Source organism: Muntiacus reevesi, chromosome 6, assembly GCF_963930625.1.
Source record: "Muntiacus reevesi chromosome 6, mMunRee1.1, whole genome shotgun sequence".
NCBI lineage: Eukaryota > Metazoa > Chordata > Mammalia > Artiodactyla > Cervidae > Muntiacus > Muntiacus reevesi.
The window spans coordinates 91,267,200-91,282,855 of record NC_089254.1 but is presented as its reverse complement, the minus strand read 5'-3'; the positions used below and the strand labels follow the sequence as shown (position 1 = coordinate 91,282,855).

Sequence of the window (15,656 nt, the reverse complement as noted above, 5' to 3'; positions counted from 1 at the left end):
TGATTCTGAGCATTTTTTTTTTAAAGGAGTGAATATAGCTCTGTTCGGCTTCCGGCTGCAGGGGAGATTTCTGCCAAGATTTGCGGCACGCAGCTGAAATGTGTTTTGTATTTTATGAGCTTTGGCTCATCGTGGAATTAAATAGCACTAATTACATGAATATAGACCAGCAAGGGAGACAACTGTTCACTTCCTGATTTTCTGGGGGATTGAAAAAGAAAGGGAGGAGGAGGAAGGACAAGGAGGGGACCAGGGAGAGAGCTCTCCCACCAGACATTAGGTGACACAGAAGTGCAGTTATTTAGCTTAAATCTGCCCCAAATGGCCTGTTCCCTCATGTTGCCACCGTTGGGTGGATTCACTCACTCCCTGTCAGCAGGACGACCCTGTGGGCTGGAAGGCAGGAGGCTGGGCTGTGGGATGCAGGTCTGCTCTGAAGGAGCTGGCATCGATGCTCTGGGTGGGAAGAGGCATTCTGGGAACAGAGTGGTACCTGGGAGAGATGCTGAGTGCAAGGATCTGAGCGCAGTGAGTTCCCATCTGGGTCCCCCTAGCAATCTGCCTCTAGCATCCTTTCCAAACCTATTGACTTTTTTTAGTTAGAAAAGTCTACTGAGAGATTTCCAGCTGTCTAAAGAGAGGAATTTCCATTCCTTTAAAAATTTTCTTCTCTTGCTCAAGATAGGAGATGAAATAGGCAGCATCTCCTTATCATGGGGTGGTGGTTAAACCCTTTAGTGGGTGGAGGAGCCTCAGAGCTTGGAGGCCTGCTGATTCTTCACTCAACTCTCAAGAGACTCAGGGTCCTTAGAGGCTGGAAGCGGTGAAGACCCCTCCTTGGAGGGTTAACTTGCTCTCTGGAGTCTGACTCAGTGAATTGGCCAGTGCCTGAGCTGACAAAGTGTGTCCTGCTCCAGCGGTCCTTACTGAGAGAGAGAAAATAGGTTCAATGAGTGTGATGGAAGCCGGCCTAACAGCTGCATGCCCTGCGTTCTCCAGGGCCAGGTCGTGGGACGCAACCCGCGGGCCCTCCCAAAGCACCTCACAACTTGGACTTTGGCCACCACAAACCCTTTAAGTGAAGATGCAAAGAGACTCGAGAGAGAGACTTCAGCACCAGCCTTCAGTTTTGTAGTGAACACCCACCCCTGGGTGTTGTCATCCTCACCATTTCACGGCAAAGGCCACTTGTGGAACCCTCCCCACATCAGTGTCGGCCTGTGCTCCACGCAGCCTGAAATGCCTCACTCTCACTCCTTCTAGAATTAAGCTCCGAAAGAAGCATAATGAGTGACCTTGACTCAGCACCCTGTTTCCAGAAGTGCCATTTTACAGATGGGAACACTGAGGCATCAAGAAAGCAGGACTGTGGCCAGCGAGGAGGACCACTCCTGATGCCTGAGGCATCCTTGCCACTGTGATCCAGAGAGAAAGGGGTTCTTAGAGGTGACCTCGGCTGACAGGTCAACTGCTGTGAACAAAGAAGATCCTGCCTCTTCCTGCGCCCATGGCAGGAGAGAAGGGCCTTGAGAGAGAGGAGCTTGCTAGCCTGAAGACCACAGGATGTCACTTGGCTTTCAGGTGCCAGGCTGGGGGTCCAGGGCGAGAAGATGGCCAGGCTCAGGGGAGTGGTGAATGGGTGCCTGGGGAAGCTTCCGTTTTAGATGAAGATCAGACAGCCAAGAAATCCTTCGGTCTACTTCACTCCAGGTCACACACTTGAGATGGGGCTGTGTGGATCAATGTCTGTCCCTAGCTTGTGGTGGCCCCCCAGACCCCTATCTGTGATGTGAATGTCTACCCACATCTTGAGGCAGCAAAAATGACAACAAATACTCCCTTTGTCATAAGGGAGGCATAGCTTTGGGGTGTCTTGAGCATCTTTCCATGATATGCCCCCATTTCTGCATATCCACAGGCCAGTGGGGACGCTCAGAAGTAACTGGGAGCCAGACCCCCTGGACAGGGCATTTTTCACCGGCCAGACCAAGGATTGGGATGGGAGAGAGTGACCACATGGATGCCAAGTCAGCTTGGGACATCTGCCCCCCAGTTCCTGGCTGGCCGGTTCCTTTAAATGAGACCCTGGAAAGAAGCTGACAATTGTGTCCTTCCAGTCCAGGCTGCCACTGAGAGTGTTGTGTTTTGAAAGCCTCGCAGCCAGACTTGGAGTAAAGAGACTCATTGCTTAGCGACTCCCCCACCCGAGCGCAGCGCCTGGAATATAAAGGACTGCCGTGGTGTAATAATAGCGTTCCATATTGGGCTGCCTGGGCTTCGCTGGAGCTCCCACTCGGCTCTGCTGGGAACAGCGGACTTGGCCAGGAACAGGTGGTTCTGCACCCTGGGGGCGGGGGGCTCCCTCAAGGCCAAGGAGGGGAGGCTTGGGGGAAGGGAAACCACAGATGGGGACCTCAGGGATCCAGCAAGGACCTAATCTCTGAATGGGGGCAGCTCCCTGGCTCATTCTCAGCAGGGGCTTCTTCCAGGCTGGTTGCAAAGGCTCTGCCCATGGTCATCGTGTTCCCCCAGCCCTGTCTGATAAACTGGGAAGTAAAGGATTAAGTCACTGAGCTTGGCGTGGAATTTCCCGGGGACCAGCCTGGTTGCCTGGCAGCCAGACTCTAAGCTTGGGCCTGGCTCCCCATGTCTGCCTCTCCGTAGCTTTTATGCCCTTCTCTAGCCCTTCCCTGACCCCGGATGGCACATTTCTTCTTGCTCAAAGGAACAGATCAGAGTGAAAGCAGACTGGAGGGATTGATCCCTGGGCTTGTGACCTGCCCCTGCTGTTGCTGCCTTCTGCTTTTGTGCTGGGTTACAACCAGGCTGACACTTCTGGGTTCCCCCACCACCACCCCTGCATAGGATTTCCTAACTGTTTAGTCACAGCGCTGTGATCTCCTCTTGGGAGGACAGTTCCTTTGACCTGACCTTTCCCCTAGCGGTAGCACCGCGACATCCACACTGGGAGTGCTCTTCCTCCCATGAATGCAGCGGGCATTTCTGAGACATCGATGAGGAGGAGGGGTTGCAGCAAAGGCCAGTACTTGGCAGTGCAGCGCACAGGGGATGTCGTGGCTTCAGAAGGCAGGCACAGATGTTCTATGAAAATAATAATTCTCTGGAAAAAGAAAGAGAATCACAATTCATGGCTCCTTCTTCTAGAAACCAAGAGTTTAAAGTGAGTAATGCAGACAGGAAAAAATACCAGTTACTTCCTGAGGATGTTCTTCTGAATGCATTGATTACAAATTGGAGGAGGAATCTTACAAAGGCCTTTGTCCATTTTGCTGACTCGGATCAGCGCTTGGCTGGTGTTTCTTAGGTGAGATAGACAGGGGGCCTGGGCTGTGTCCCCAGTCCCCTCACTGCTTCGAGCTGCACACACACAAGGTGCCTCCTTGGTTCCAAGCTTCAGAAAGACCACTTCAGAGTAACATGAAGATTTGCCCCGGGAGACACTGGCATGGCCATCATCCACCTCGCTGGGCTTGGTGACTTGCCATCTGGCTTTGGGAACAAGGAGGGAGCTACTGACAGTTAAAGAGGACTTTCCCTGGGGTCAGCCTCATGCACTTCAAGGAACAGAACCCCCAGGTATCAGTCTCAAGTTGGAATTGGCTCAGATACACTGTGTGCTGGCTGTCTTCTGTGTTCATTTGGTTGGTGCCAACTGTTGGGACATACAAGTCCATCAGTTCAGAGCCTTGTCCCAATTCAGTTCAGTTCAGTCACTCAGTTGTGTCCGACCCTTTGTGACCCCATGGACTGTAGCACTCCAGGCCTCCCTGTCTATCACTAACTCCCAGAGCTTACTCAAACTCATGTCCATTGAGTCGGTGATGCCATCCAACCATCTCATCCTCTGTCGTACGCTTCTCCTCCTGCCTTTAACCTTTCCCATCATCAGGGTCTTTTCCAATGAGTCAGTTCTTCACATCAGGTGGCCAAAGTATTGGAGTTTCAGCTTCAGCATCAGTCCTTCCATTGAATATTCAGGACTGATTTCCTTTAGGATGGCCTGGTTGGATCTCCTTGCAGTCCAAGGGATTCTCAAGAGTCTTCTCCAACACCAGTTCAAAAGCTCAATTCTTTGGCGTTCAGCTTTCTTTATAGTCCAACTCTCACATCCATACATGGTTACTGGAAAAACCATAGCTTTGACAAGACAGACCTTCATTGGCAAAATAATGTCTCTGCTTTTTAATATGCTGTCTAGGTTGGTTATAACTTTTCTTCCAAGGAGCAAGTGTCTTTTAATTTCATGGCTGCAGTCACCATCTGCAGTGATTTTGGAGCCCCCCAAAATAAAATTTGTCACTGTTTCCGTTGTTTTCCCATCTATTTGCATGAAATGGGACCAGATGCCACGATCTTAGTTTTCTGTATGCTGAGTTTTAACCCAACTTTTTCAGTCTCCTCTTTCACTTTCATCAAGAGGCTTGTTAGTTCTTCATCACTTTCTGTCATAAGGGTGGTGTCATCTGCATATCTGAGGTTATTGATATTTCTCCTGGCAATCTTGATTCCAGCTTGTACTTCATCCAGTCCAGCATTTCTCCTGATGTACTCTGCGTATAAGTTAAATAAGCAGGGTGACAATATACAGCCTTGACATACTCCTTTCCCTATTTGGAACCAGTATGTTGTTCCTTGTCCAGTTCTGACTGTTGCTTCTTGATCTGCATACAGACTTCTCAGGAGGCAGAGTGGTTTATTTCTTGTCTGACTTGGATGTCTGTGGTTGGTTGATGGGTCCTTCCATCCTGAGGCTCCACGGTCTTGCAGGGCCTCAGAATTCTCTTTATTCAGCTGGTGAAAGGCTCTGTAGAGAAGCCATTTCTTACCTGCTCTGGCATGAAAGTGTCACCATGACCCCTTCACCAGTCATGCGGTCATACCTGGAGGCCATGTGGACGCAGAGAAGCCGGGGAGACCATAGCTGGTAGGCATCTCTTATCAGCAGCTTTACTTCAGTAGCTACAGTGATGGAGAAGCATACAGTTTTGGTATGTTCTCTGTTCTCTACTGTTCTCTGCTTTGGAGTGTCTATAGCCTTTGACACCCAGCTCAGAATCCCACACGTGATGGCATATTCCATCAACACTCATTGGCTGAATGAACAAACACATCCTGACTTCCAGCAACTTCATCACCTGTGTTGTCTCTTTTCCTTGCTGCAGTTTAGTTTTCAGGCCCAGTTCCTTCTTCTCAACAAGGTCTGTGCTGAGTTCCTCTACTGAGTAGCGAGATGGTTCTCAAGTCTAATTTGTGGATGCCAGGCAACCTATTATGATGATCCACTTGGTGGACTGGCAGCTCTCATTGTAAACCGTGTCTGAGAGATGTATTTTCCCCGTTGCATTTGAAGTCATGGTTTTAATGGACAAAATAGGCTATTTAAGTAGCTACATGCCCTGGATTAGAGTGGGTAAAGTCAGCATTGTGAGTTTGGCCTAAGTGGCTCAGCACCAAGATTTCCATGGCACTTCAGCTGTAGGGGAATCCCAGCTGCCGTCTCATACACTCTTCTGTGAAGTCGTCATTCATTCCTCGTTTAGTCACTCATCAACTCATTCATTCATAATTCATCCATCTACTCGCTTATGCATTCCCAAACATTTATGACATACCAACCATGTATCCAGCTCTGGGCTTGAAATAGAAGAAAATAGTGGCAAAAAATACATAGTAATTTCTAACCTCCAGAAGCTCATATTTTTTAGAAAAGGGGGAGCATCAACGGACAAATATAACAGCGTTTGTGGAATGTGAGACTAACTTGAATTCTTGCACTAACGTATGGGTGGGGGGCTGTCCTAGACCCATGCCAGAGTCAAACATGATTCATCAGAAGAATGAGGCCTTAAGGGAGGGGATGGGGTGGTCATCCCAGGCCGGGTAACCACCTATGCAGAAGACACGGGGGTGTGGACAGGTGAAGATCCCAAGAGACTTGTCAGCATGGCCTTCAAGGCAAAGGCCCAGCAGACAGGGGAGCGTCGTGGTGGACTGTGAAAGTCAACACACACATACAAACTCAGTATTTGCAAAATTCTGGTTTATTTCTGGGGCAGTGGGACCCGGGCATGCTTACTTCTTCTTGTGAAAGGACAGTCTATTAGAGAGGATGTGGTGAGAGACACTTATTCTTTTGGCTGGAAGGCTGGATTTTTCTGTGTATGGGTCATAATTCTTTCATTAACAAGTGCCAGAACCCTCGCTGGCTTATGTAAAAGGGGAATTTTTGGCTCCCGTAGCTGGAAAGTATAAGCATAGAGCTGGCTTCAGTGCACGTGATCCAGACATCTGTGTGAGCACCAGGACCTGGGACTCAGGACTTCCCGCGCCCTGGCTCAACTCTGCTCTCCCCATACTAGGCTTCCTTCTCTTCAGGCTCCCCGCCCCCCTCCAACCCCCCAGGTTACGAGATGGTGCCCAGAGTTCTTAAGCCCACCCCTCTCCAAGGCCACAGCCAATGGCAGACCTAGAATGTTTTCCTCAGCACTCCCGTCCAAAGTCTATTGCCTCCCAGAGGTTCTGATCCAACCACGTGCCCATCCCTGAACCAGTCACGGGGACCCGCCCCTGCTCTGTGCTGATTGGTTTGAGCTTAGGCGATGTGTTTTCTCCTGGACTATGGATGAAGTTAATTTTCCCAGAAACTTTTGGCTGAGAAAGGGTGAAGGGGTGGATCTCTAGAGGATAAATGAATAGTAGCAAAAACAACAGGTGTCTACTGCTCTAACAGCGTCTTCCAATTTTTGTTTTTTGATCACAACTGTATTAGTCAGGGTTTTCCAGAGATGCAGAAGCTCTGTGTGTGTGTGTGTGTGTGTGTGTGTGTGTGTGTGTGTGTGTGTGGAGAGAGAGAGAGAGAGAGGGATTTATTTTAAGGAATTGGGCCATGCAATTATGGAGGCTCCAAGTCCAAAATCAGCAGAGTAGGACTGCAGACTTGAGACTCAGAGGGAAGCCCATGTCGTAGTTCAAGTCCAAAGGCATCGGCTGTAGAATTCCCTCTCCCTTGGGGAGGTCAAGCTTTTGTTTGAGTCATTCTTCAACTGATTGGGTGGCTGCACACCCATATTATAAGGGGACGTCTGCCTCACTCAAAGTTCACTGATTCAAATGGTAATGACATCCAAAAACACTGTCTCAGAAACATCCAGGATAACGTTTGACCACATATCTGGGCACCGTGGCCCAGTCAAGTGGACACATCATAGTTACCATGATAGTGACCAGCCATAGGAAGTAGACTTACTTCACACTCATGCATGCACTTACGTGGCTGAAACATAAGTCTCACAGAAGTTTAATCCTTCCTAAATGTGACATGCTTTTATTTCTCTCCTCTATTTTATTTCATTAAAAAGAGCACATGTGGCCTGCTCAGTTGATTTCTAGACTCAAGATGGATTGTGATTTGTCTTTTGAAATGCCATCCCAGAAGACATTTTCTGGATGTTCTATTATTCCATAGCAAAGGTCCTGAGGACAAGAGGATTCTGTTCAGAGGGTCAGAGAAGGTACCGTGTGCCACCGAGGGAGACCTGAAGAGATTTCCGAGTCCCAATATAACTGGTTGTGACCCCAGCCAGGACCTATAACTACTCATGCATCTGTTTCCTTATCTGTAAATGCTGCCTACTTACAAATACTTCTGCCTAACAGAGTTGCCACACACAGTACAGTCAGAACAAGGAAATGTATATGAAAACAATTTGTAAACTCCAAAGTAATTTTGTGCAGTAATTGCTATTTTTAAACTACTCTGTAATAACTTTCTTCTCTGCCACTCAAGAATCTGAGATGATGCTATTTCATGAAAATTAGTTTGAGCTCTTCACCACGTGCCACATAAAACAAAGCCCCAATTTCTTTAATCAAAATGATGATCAGCTTCTAAAAATGAGTCCCACCTCTCCTGAGATGATTTAGAATTAAAATTTGATTTCAAAGAGGGGGAAAACAGCAGCGTGTTTGGGTTTGATTCAGAGTCTTTCAGTCCCACCTTCCTGAGCCTTTCCCATTCTTCCTAGTTCCTGAGCCCTTCAGGGCCATTTGGGGGTGACTCGGCTTCATTATTTGCCTTGAAGCATCAGAACTGGGCTGAATGCCACCTCCAATGCTTGGTTTTTCAAATCAACTGAGTGATGACCGAGAGAGAGATGGCGGATGGGACCTGGAATCTCAGTGGGGGTTTCCTAGGTCACGTCCTCACTTACCAGGATTAAATCCCGCTTTGCCAGGATGGACAGCCTCAGGCAGCCTTGGGGGGGCAGGGGGAAGGGTGGGCAACTCTGCCCACCTGTGGGTCCGGCACTGGGCTGGGAGGGCAGCAGTTAGTTCACCCTGGGTGGTAGCCGGTGGGGTCTCTGATGAGGCAAGCTGGAGCCCTCCACATCCCTGGAGTTCACATCCCTACCTCCCCCATTCTCTTCCATTTCTCTTATTTGTTTTCTAATCAGTCTCTTTCGTGGTGTGTGAAATGAGAGGCTGGTTATTCCTATCACATGTTATTGTTTTCTGTGGGTTCCCCCCCTCTCCAGGCGCAGTAATTTCACCGTCCCCAGATGAGGGTGACGAGTGTTTGAGATGCATAACTGTGTCTCATTTCAGTGCCTAATAGAAGATGGGGAATGAGGCCTGGCACCTTTCTGCTCAGTAAATTTATAATTACAGGCTTCCTCGTCTCGCCTCTTGCAAACCAGAGAGCTGTTGATTGGCTTGTGGGCCCGTGAGTGGGTACAGTAAGGCGGGGCTGTGGCAGGCACACTTTCCTGGTGCTCGGCAGGTTCCAACACAGGGACTGTTGACAGTTCCCTCCAGAAGGCTGGTGGCTGAGGCCTGACCCACACCTGCCTGTCTGGAATGAGGATTACCAACCCTGCTGGAATTTGGCTGTTGGCAGCGGTGTCCTCAGAGCTGCAGTAGCCAGCAGAGCACATGGCGCCCATATAGCAGGCTCCTCCAGACAAAGGCTGAAGTGGGTTCAGGTAAAGTCGGGAGACAGGCCACGGGTGGTGAGAAGAGCCCTAGGTTGAGAGTCCAGGGACTTGAGCTTGACCCCATCCGCACTGTGAGCTCATTGCATGACCTCCTGCAAGTCATTTAACGTCTGTGGGTCACAGCTTTCTTGACTGTAAAATCAGCCATTGGAATTGTCCAAGTGGATCATCTCTTTCAGATAAACTTTTAGATTCTTCTCTGATACTTAGATGTGCACAGGCAATTCATGATGAACCATCCTGACCCCTCATCACCTACAGAGATGGTACCTTTGGTATTTTTTGATCCTAGTTCTTCTAATCTTGTTAAAGTCTTGTCAACAACTGCAATAATAACATCCACAACAACTCATACATAAGAAACCCTTACTTGGGGCTGGGAGAGACTGTGTGCCAGGCAATTTCCAGTCGTTACTGCTTTTAGAAATAAATACCTGTGCCTGCCTGATGGGCGTTACCTGTGAGGTTATGCCCTGGGGATTCCAGGGGCTTTTGCTGTCCTCCTACAGAGCTAGGGGAGGTATTGCTGGGTGATGTATTGGGATTTCTGTGTGTGGGAACTTAACATGGATTAAAATGGACTTCCAGGACTTCTCTAGTGGTCTAGTGGTTAAGACTTCACCTTCCAATGCAGGAGGTGCGAGTTCGATCCCTATTTGGGGGGCTAAGATCTCACATGCCACATGGCCAAAAAAACCAAAGCATAAAACAGAAGCAGTGTAACAAATTTGATAAGAGCTTTCACTGGAAAGAATCAAAATTTAAAAATAAATAAGTAAATAAAATAGAATTGACTTCTGGGGGCTCTGGAATTGTGCTTTCCTAGAAAGAGGATGGCTTTTGTAATACTACAACGCTGGGCTTCACCTGAGCTTCCCCAGTAGGCCAGTCAGTAAAGAATCTGCCTGTAGTGCAGGAAACCCAGGTTCGATCCCTGGGTTGGGCAGATCCCCTGGAAAAGGAAATGGCACTCCATTCCAGTATTCTTGCTTAGAAAATCTCATGGACAGAGGAGCCTGGTGGGTCGCAAGAGTCAGACACAACTTAGTGACGAGACCACCACCACCACCATCGCTGGGTTTCAGCCTCAGCTCTACCAGCTTATGAGCCATGAGCCATGTACTCTTGCTGAGCTGGCTTCCTCATCTGCAAAGCAGATCAAACACTTCTGACCCCAGCCAACAGTTGTCTGATGAGTGAGGTCATGAGTGTGCAAGCTTTTGGCTGGGGCCTGGGGTCCTGTAAGTGATACACAGATGCTAATGCTCCTCCTCATCTCCAGCTCTCTTCTTGCCAGCCAGAAAAGAGGTGTTGAGTCTCCATTCCATGTCAGGTGTGGGTCTAGCACTGTGGACACACCAGTGAACAAGGTGCTCCCCGCTCCCGTGGAGTTCTCACCGGCCTCAGCTCCAAATTCAGTTCTTTCAGCAAAGGCTAAACCGACAGGAACATGGAGGTCCTTTCTGGGAGCAGGAGCCAAGCTCTTCCCAAGTTTCTTTCTTCGACACCGTGTATTTTAGTCTCAACCTCCCAGGGACACCTTGACAGGGTCCTGGCTCCCTTTCTCACCCTATGTCCTTCTGACTCTCACGAACCATGTTTTCCAGACAGACCCCTCCTGGCATACACACTGAGGGGGCCCTTGCTGTGGCTCCAAGGACCCCTCCCCAGGGAGGCCCTTCCTTTCCAGCTCTTCACATCCTCTCAAAGTTCAAGGCTCAGCCCAAATATCCCGGCCTCTCCAAGGCATCCTGCAGCCTTTTCCTTGTTCCCCTTGCCCCAGGTTAGAGGTCAGCGTACTCAGCTGTACTCATCTGAGCTCTTGAAGTCCATCATCTAACATTTCATCATCTGAGTAACTGGGGTTCTGGCGGTATCCACCCCCCTGACTCAGGGTTCTTCCAGGGCCTGGTCCAGCCTCGGCCATCCTTGGATCCACAGTATCTTGCTCATTTGGAATGTGCCCTGAGCGCATGTTTGCCTGGTGGGGGAAGAGATGAAGGTCATCTGCTCACAGGACTGCTGTTGGTCCTGGGTGTGCTATCTGCCAGTTCCCCTCCTCTGATGCTTTTTTGAGAGGATTTGTGGTTTTCATTGGGACTTTTACTGACAATGTCAAGTCTCTGTTTTGCTTTCTTCTTTCGCCTCTTGTTGTTCATTCGCTCAGTTGTGTCCGACTCTTTGTGGCCCCGTGGACTGCTGCACACCAGGCTTCCCTGTCCTTCACCGTCTCCCAGAACTTGCTCAAACTCATGTCCATTGAGTCAATGATCCCATCCAACTGTCTCATCCTCTGTTGCCCCCTTCTCCCCCTGTCCTCAATCTTTCCCAGCATCGGGATCTTTTCCAGTGAGTCGCCTCTTCACATCAGGTGGCCAAGGTATTAGAGCTTCAGCTTCAGTATCAGTCCTTCCAATGAATATTCAGGGTTGATTTCATTTAGGACTTTGCTCTCTCTCTCCTTGGGATTTCCCTGGTGGCTCAGATGGTAAAGAATCTTCCTGTAATGTAGGAGGCCCAGGTTTGATCCTTGCGTCGGGGAGGTACCCTGGACAAGAGAATGACTACCCACTCCAGCGTTCTTGCCTGGAGAATTCCATGCACAGAGGAGCCTGGTGGGCTACAGTTCTTGGGGTTGCAAAGAGTCTGACATGACTGAGAGACTAACATTAATTAACAAGCTTCTTGGGGTGGGGGAATGTTCTTTGTCAGTCATCTACCTCTTCCCATCAGCTTGTTTTTCTGAGTTATTTGGGCAGGGACTGGGGGGAGAATGAAAGAAATTCCACAGAAGTGCAATGTCCCTGAATAAGATGTAGGCCATTCCTTCCCAGATTTCTCCTGAACTGGAAGAAATATGAAAAACCATTTTCTGGAAATGCACACCGAAAGGCATCTTGAATAGAAATGAATGAGACCATTAGGATGGAAAACTATATTGTTCCACAGGGAGTTGTTTATTTATTTATTTACTTGACCATTTCTTAAAGCATTTGTTCTCTGCCTTTAATGAAAACCTCTCAGAGGAGGCCTCACTATGGGCGGCAGCCAAGATCTGCCTCATTAAAATGACATCGAGGCTCAGAGCTGGGCAGTGGACCCAGAGGACCGGGTTGCTGACATGCAGTGAAGGGATCTGGGATTTGGGCTGTTAATTTGGCCTGTTGCAGGGATTGGGGTGTGGCGGGGAGGGGCAAAGGAGAAACTTCCCCTGCAGTAGGTGCAGATCCAGGGGGCTGGAGCTGTAATGGACAGTCCCCAAGGAAGCGTTGTTTGAACTGGTCGATTGTGTATAAGCCATCACTGGTGGACGTTCCCATCTGTGCCTGGCTGGGGTAGACTGAAATGGTTTAGCAGGACAATACAAGACTGTAGACCTCAATTAACCTTTGTGCCAATGACCTAATTTGCATGTATGATGTTTCCATGTGTGTATGAGTCGGCCTCTCTTGCTTTTTTAAAAAAATGAGTCAGTTTATTCAAGTATAGGTTTATACATATATAGCATTTAAAAAACTTTATTTATTTTTGGCTATGCTGGGTCTTTGTTGGTGTGCATGGGCTTTCTCTAGTGCTGGTGAGAGGGGCTACTCTCCAGTTGCAATCCATGGGCTACTCATTGAAGTGATTTCCCTCCTTGAAGAAGCATGGGCCCTAGGTGCAAGAACTTCACTAGTTGTGGCTCAGGGGCTTAGTTGCTCTGAGGCATGTGGAATCTTTCTGGACCAAGGATCAAACCCATGTCCCCTGCATTGTTGGCAGGTGGATTCTTAACCACAGGATCACCAGGGATGTTGGATGACCTTTACTGCTTTTACCTGTGCACCTTGGATACCTGCCCTCAGCTCTAAAGTGGGAGTGTCAGGGCTTCCCTGGTGGCTCAGAGGTTAAAGTGGGAGTGTCAGAGGTACTTACATCCGGAGGCTGCTAGTTAGGGTCCTAGTAGGAAACCTCATACATGCAAATCAGGTCGTTGGCACAAAGGTTAATAGAGGAGCTGTTGAACAGGTGCCTCCTCAGAGGCAGGGTGGTATTTAGGGGCAAAAACACAAGAGGCCCGTTACCTCCCCCAGGACCAAATGAAGGCAGACAGGAAGCAATTCACAGACCCCGGGGATGGGGAGGCTGCGTACACACAGCCCACCTCCCCTCTTCCTAGCCTCTCCCCCTCCCACTGGGCTTCTGCTGATTATCCTCAGTTGGCTGCACCTAACTCGGCCCGAGGGCAAGTAACCTGCAGATGTAAGGGTGTCTGGGCACAGAGAAAGAAGACAGCAGAGCTGGGTGTGTGTGTGAGTGGGGGGCGGGGTGGGGGGCAGGTGGAAGATTCACAGCACTAAAAATTTGTTCAAATGAAATGAGAATCCCTGGAAGATGCTGGACAGTGACTGATGCAAAGTCAGGCATTCTGTGGGCAATGACTATCTGTCATCAACATCAACATTATCATCATCATTACCATCACCATTATCACTGTTGCTACCATCGCTAATCTTATTACTAGTACTACTACTGACATGCCCGCCTGCCACCACTAGCTCGGGCTGACTCATACATGTATGCTGGGGACAAGCCCCAGTTTCCCCCCTTGCAGATCTTTCAGTGTGTGTAGGATGCTCTGAGGGCCCAGCCAGACAAGCTATGGGATGAAACTAAGACTTGACCTTTGTCATCAGCATCACCTCTTTCCTTTCCCCCACAGGGAGCCTGCCCTCCTCACGTGACACTGCTGTGCCCAGTGCCCCGTGCCCCGAGGCCGCATCTCTGAAATGAAAGCCATGCCTTGGAACTGGACTTGCCTGCTCTCCCATCTCCTGATGGTGGGGATGGGTTCCTCCACTCTGCTCCCCCGGCAGTCGCCCCCACCATCCCAGAAGCGGTCTTTTGTCACGTTCCGCGGGGAGCCTGCTGAGAGCTTCAACCACCTGGTAGTGGACGAGAGGACAGGGCACATTTACGTGGGGGCTGTCAATCGGATCTACAAGCTCTCCAGTGACCTGAAGGTCCTGGTGACCCACCAGACGGGGCCGGACGAGGACAACCCCAAGTGCTACCCACCCCGCATCGTCCAGACATGCAACGAGCCCCTGACCCCCACCAACAATGTCAACAAGATGCTGCTGATAGACTACAAAGAGAACAGGCTGATCGCCTGTGGGAGCCTGTACCAGGGCATCTGCAAGCTTCTGAGGCTGGAGGACCTCTTCAAGCTGGGGGAGCCTTTCCACAAGAAGGAGCACTACTTGTCTGGGGTCAACGAGAGTGGCTCTGTCTTTGGGGTGATCGTCTCCTACAACAACCTGGATGACAAGCTCTTCATTGCCACCGCTGTGGATGGGAAGCCGGAGTATTTCCCCACCATCTCCAGCCGGAAACTGACCAAGAACTCGGAGGCAGACGGCATGTTCGCATATGTCTTCCACGACGAGTTTGTGGCCTCGATGATCAAGATCCCTTCAGACACCTTCACCGTCATCCCCGACTTTGATATCTACTACGTCTATGGCTTTAGCAGCGGCAACTTTGTCTACTTTTTGACCCTCCAGCCTGAGATGGTGTCTCCCCCGGGCTCCACCACAAAGGAGCAGGTTTATACGTCCAAGCTTGTGAGGCTTTGCAAGGAGGACACAGCCTTCAACTCCTATGTGGAGGTGCCCATTGGCTGTGAGCGTGGTGGGGTGGAGTACCGCCTGCTGCAGGCCGCCTACCTGTCCAAAGCTGGGGCTGTGCTCGCCCAGACCCTCGGGGTCCGCCCAGAGGACGACCTCCTCTTCACTGTCTTCTCCAAAGGCCAAAAGCGGAAGATGAAATCCCTGGATGAGTCGGCCTTATGCATCTTCATCCTGAAGCAGATCAACGACCGCATTAAGGAGCGGCTGCAGTCCTGCTACCGGGGCGAGGGCACGCTGGACCTGGCCTGGCTCAAGGTGAAGGACATTCCCTGCAGCAGCGCGGTGAGTCCAGGGAGGACCTGCGGGCCGGGAGGGCACAGTGAGGAGGCCCAGGTTGTGACCTCCACAGGGTGTGAACCACCTGTCCCATTTTGTAGACAAGACAAATATATCCCACCTCTGGGGCTCCTTAGATTCGGATCATCACCAGCTCAGGCATGCTGTGACTACTGGCACTGAGCTTATGAGAGTCAGAGCCAGAGCTGAATGTAGATTTCCTATCGGCACTTTTCCCTATTCTGATTGGCTCACTGACTGAAAGAGGCGGGGCTAGAATAGGCGGGAATTGTATGCTGTACATTCCGTGTGGACCAGGCATTGTTGAAGGCTGCATTGTGTGTGCTGAGATACCAGATGTGTACCCAGCTTCTATTTTTTTAATTAATTGATTTATTTTAATTGGAGGAAAATTATATTACAACATTGTGATTTTTTTGCCATACATAAACATGAATCAGCCACAGGTATATGTGTGTCCACCCATCCTGAACCCCCCCTCCCACCTCCCTCCCCACCATATCCCTCCAGACTGTCCCAGAGCACTGGCTTTGGATGCCTCACCTCGTTCATTGAACTTGCACTGGTGTACCCACCTTCTTACCAACCACACCTGTTAATCACCCTTCTGGGAGCGTAGAATAAAACCATTGGGTGATGGGGGGAGAGCTTAGAGTAAAACCACTACTGGGAG

At 49.8% G+C, this 15,656-nt stretch overlaps 1 protein-coding gene across 5 annotated transcripts in view; it reads left to right on the top strand.

Annotated features, from left to right (window-relative positions):
* The window catches only part of PLXNA4 (plexin A4), a 469,014-nt gene that overhangs the window by 57,522 nt on the left and 395,836 nt on the right, over positions 1-15,656 (top strand). For all 5 annotated transcript variants that reach the window (XR_010663653.1, XM_065938908.1, XM_065938911.1 and 2 more), the window contains exon 2: positions 13,717-14,968. Coding sequence is in view for 4 of the 5 variants with exons in the window: in XM_065938908.1 (XP_065794980.1) it covers positions 13,784-14,968 (1,185 nt within the window). In the remaining variant the exon portion in view is untranslated. The remainder of the gene's footprint in view (positions 1-13,716; positions 14,969-15,656) is intronic.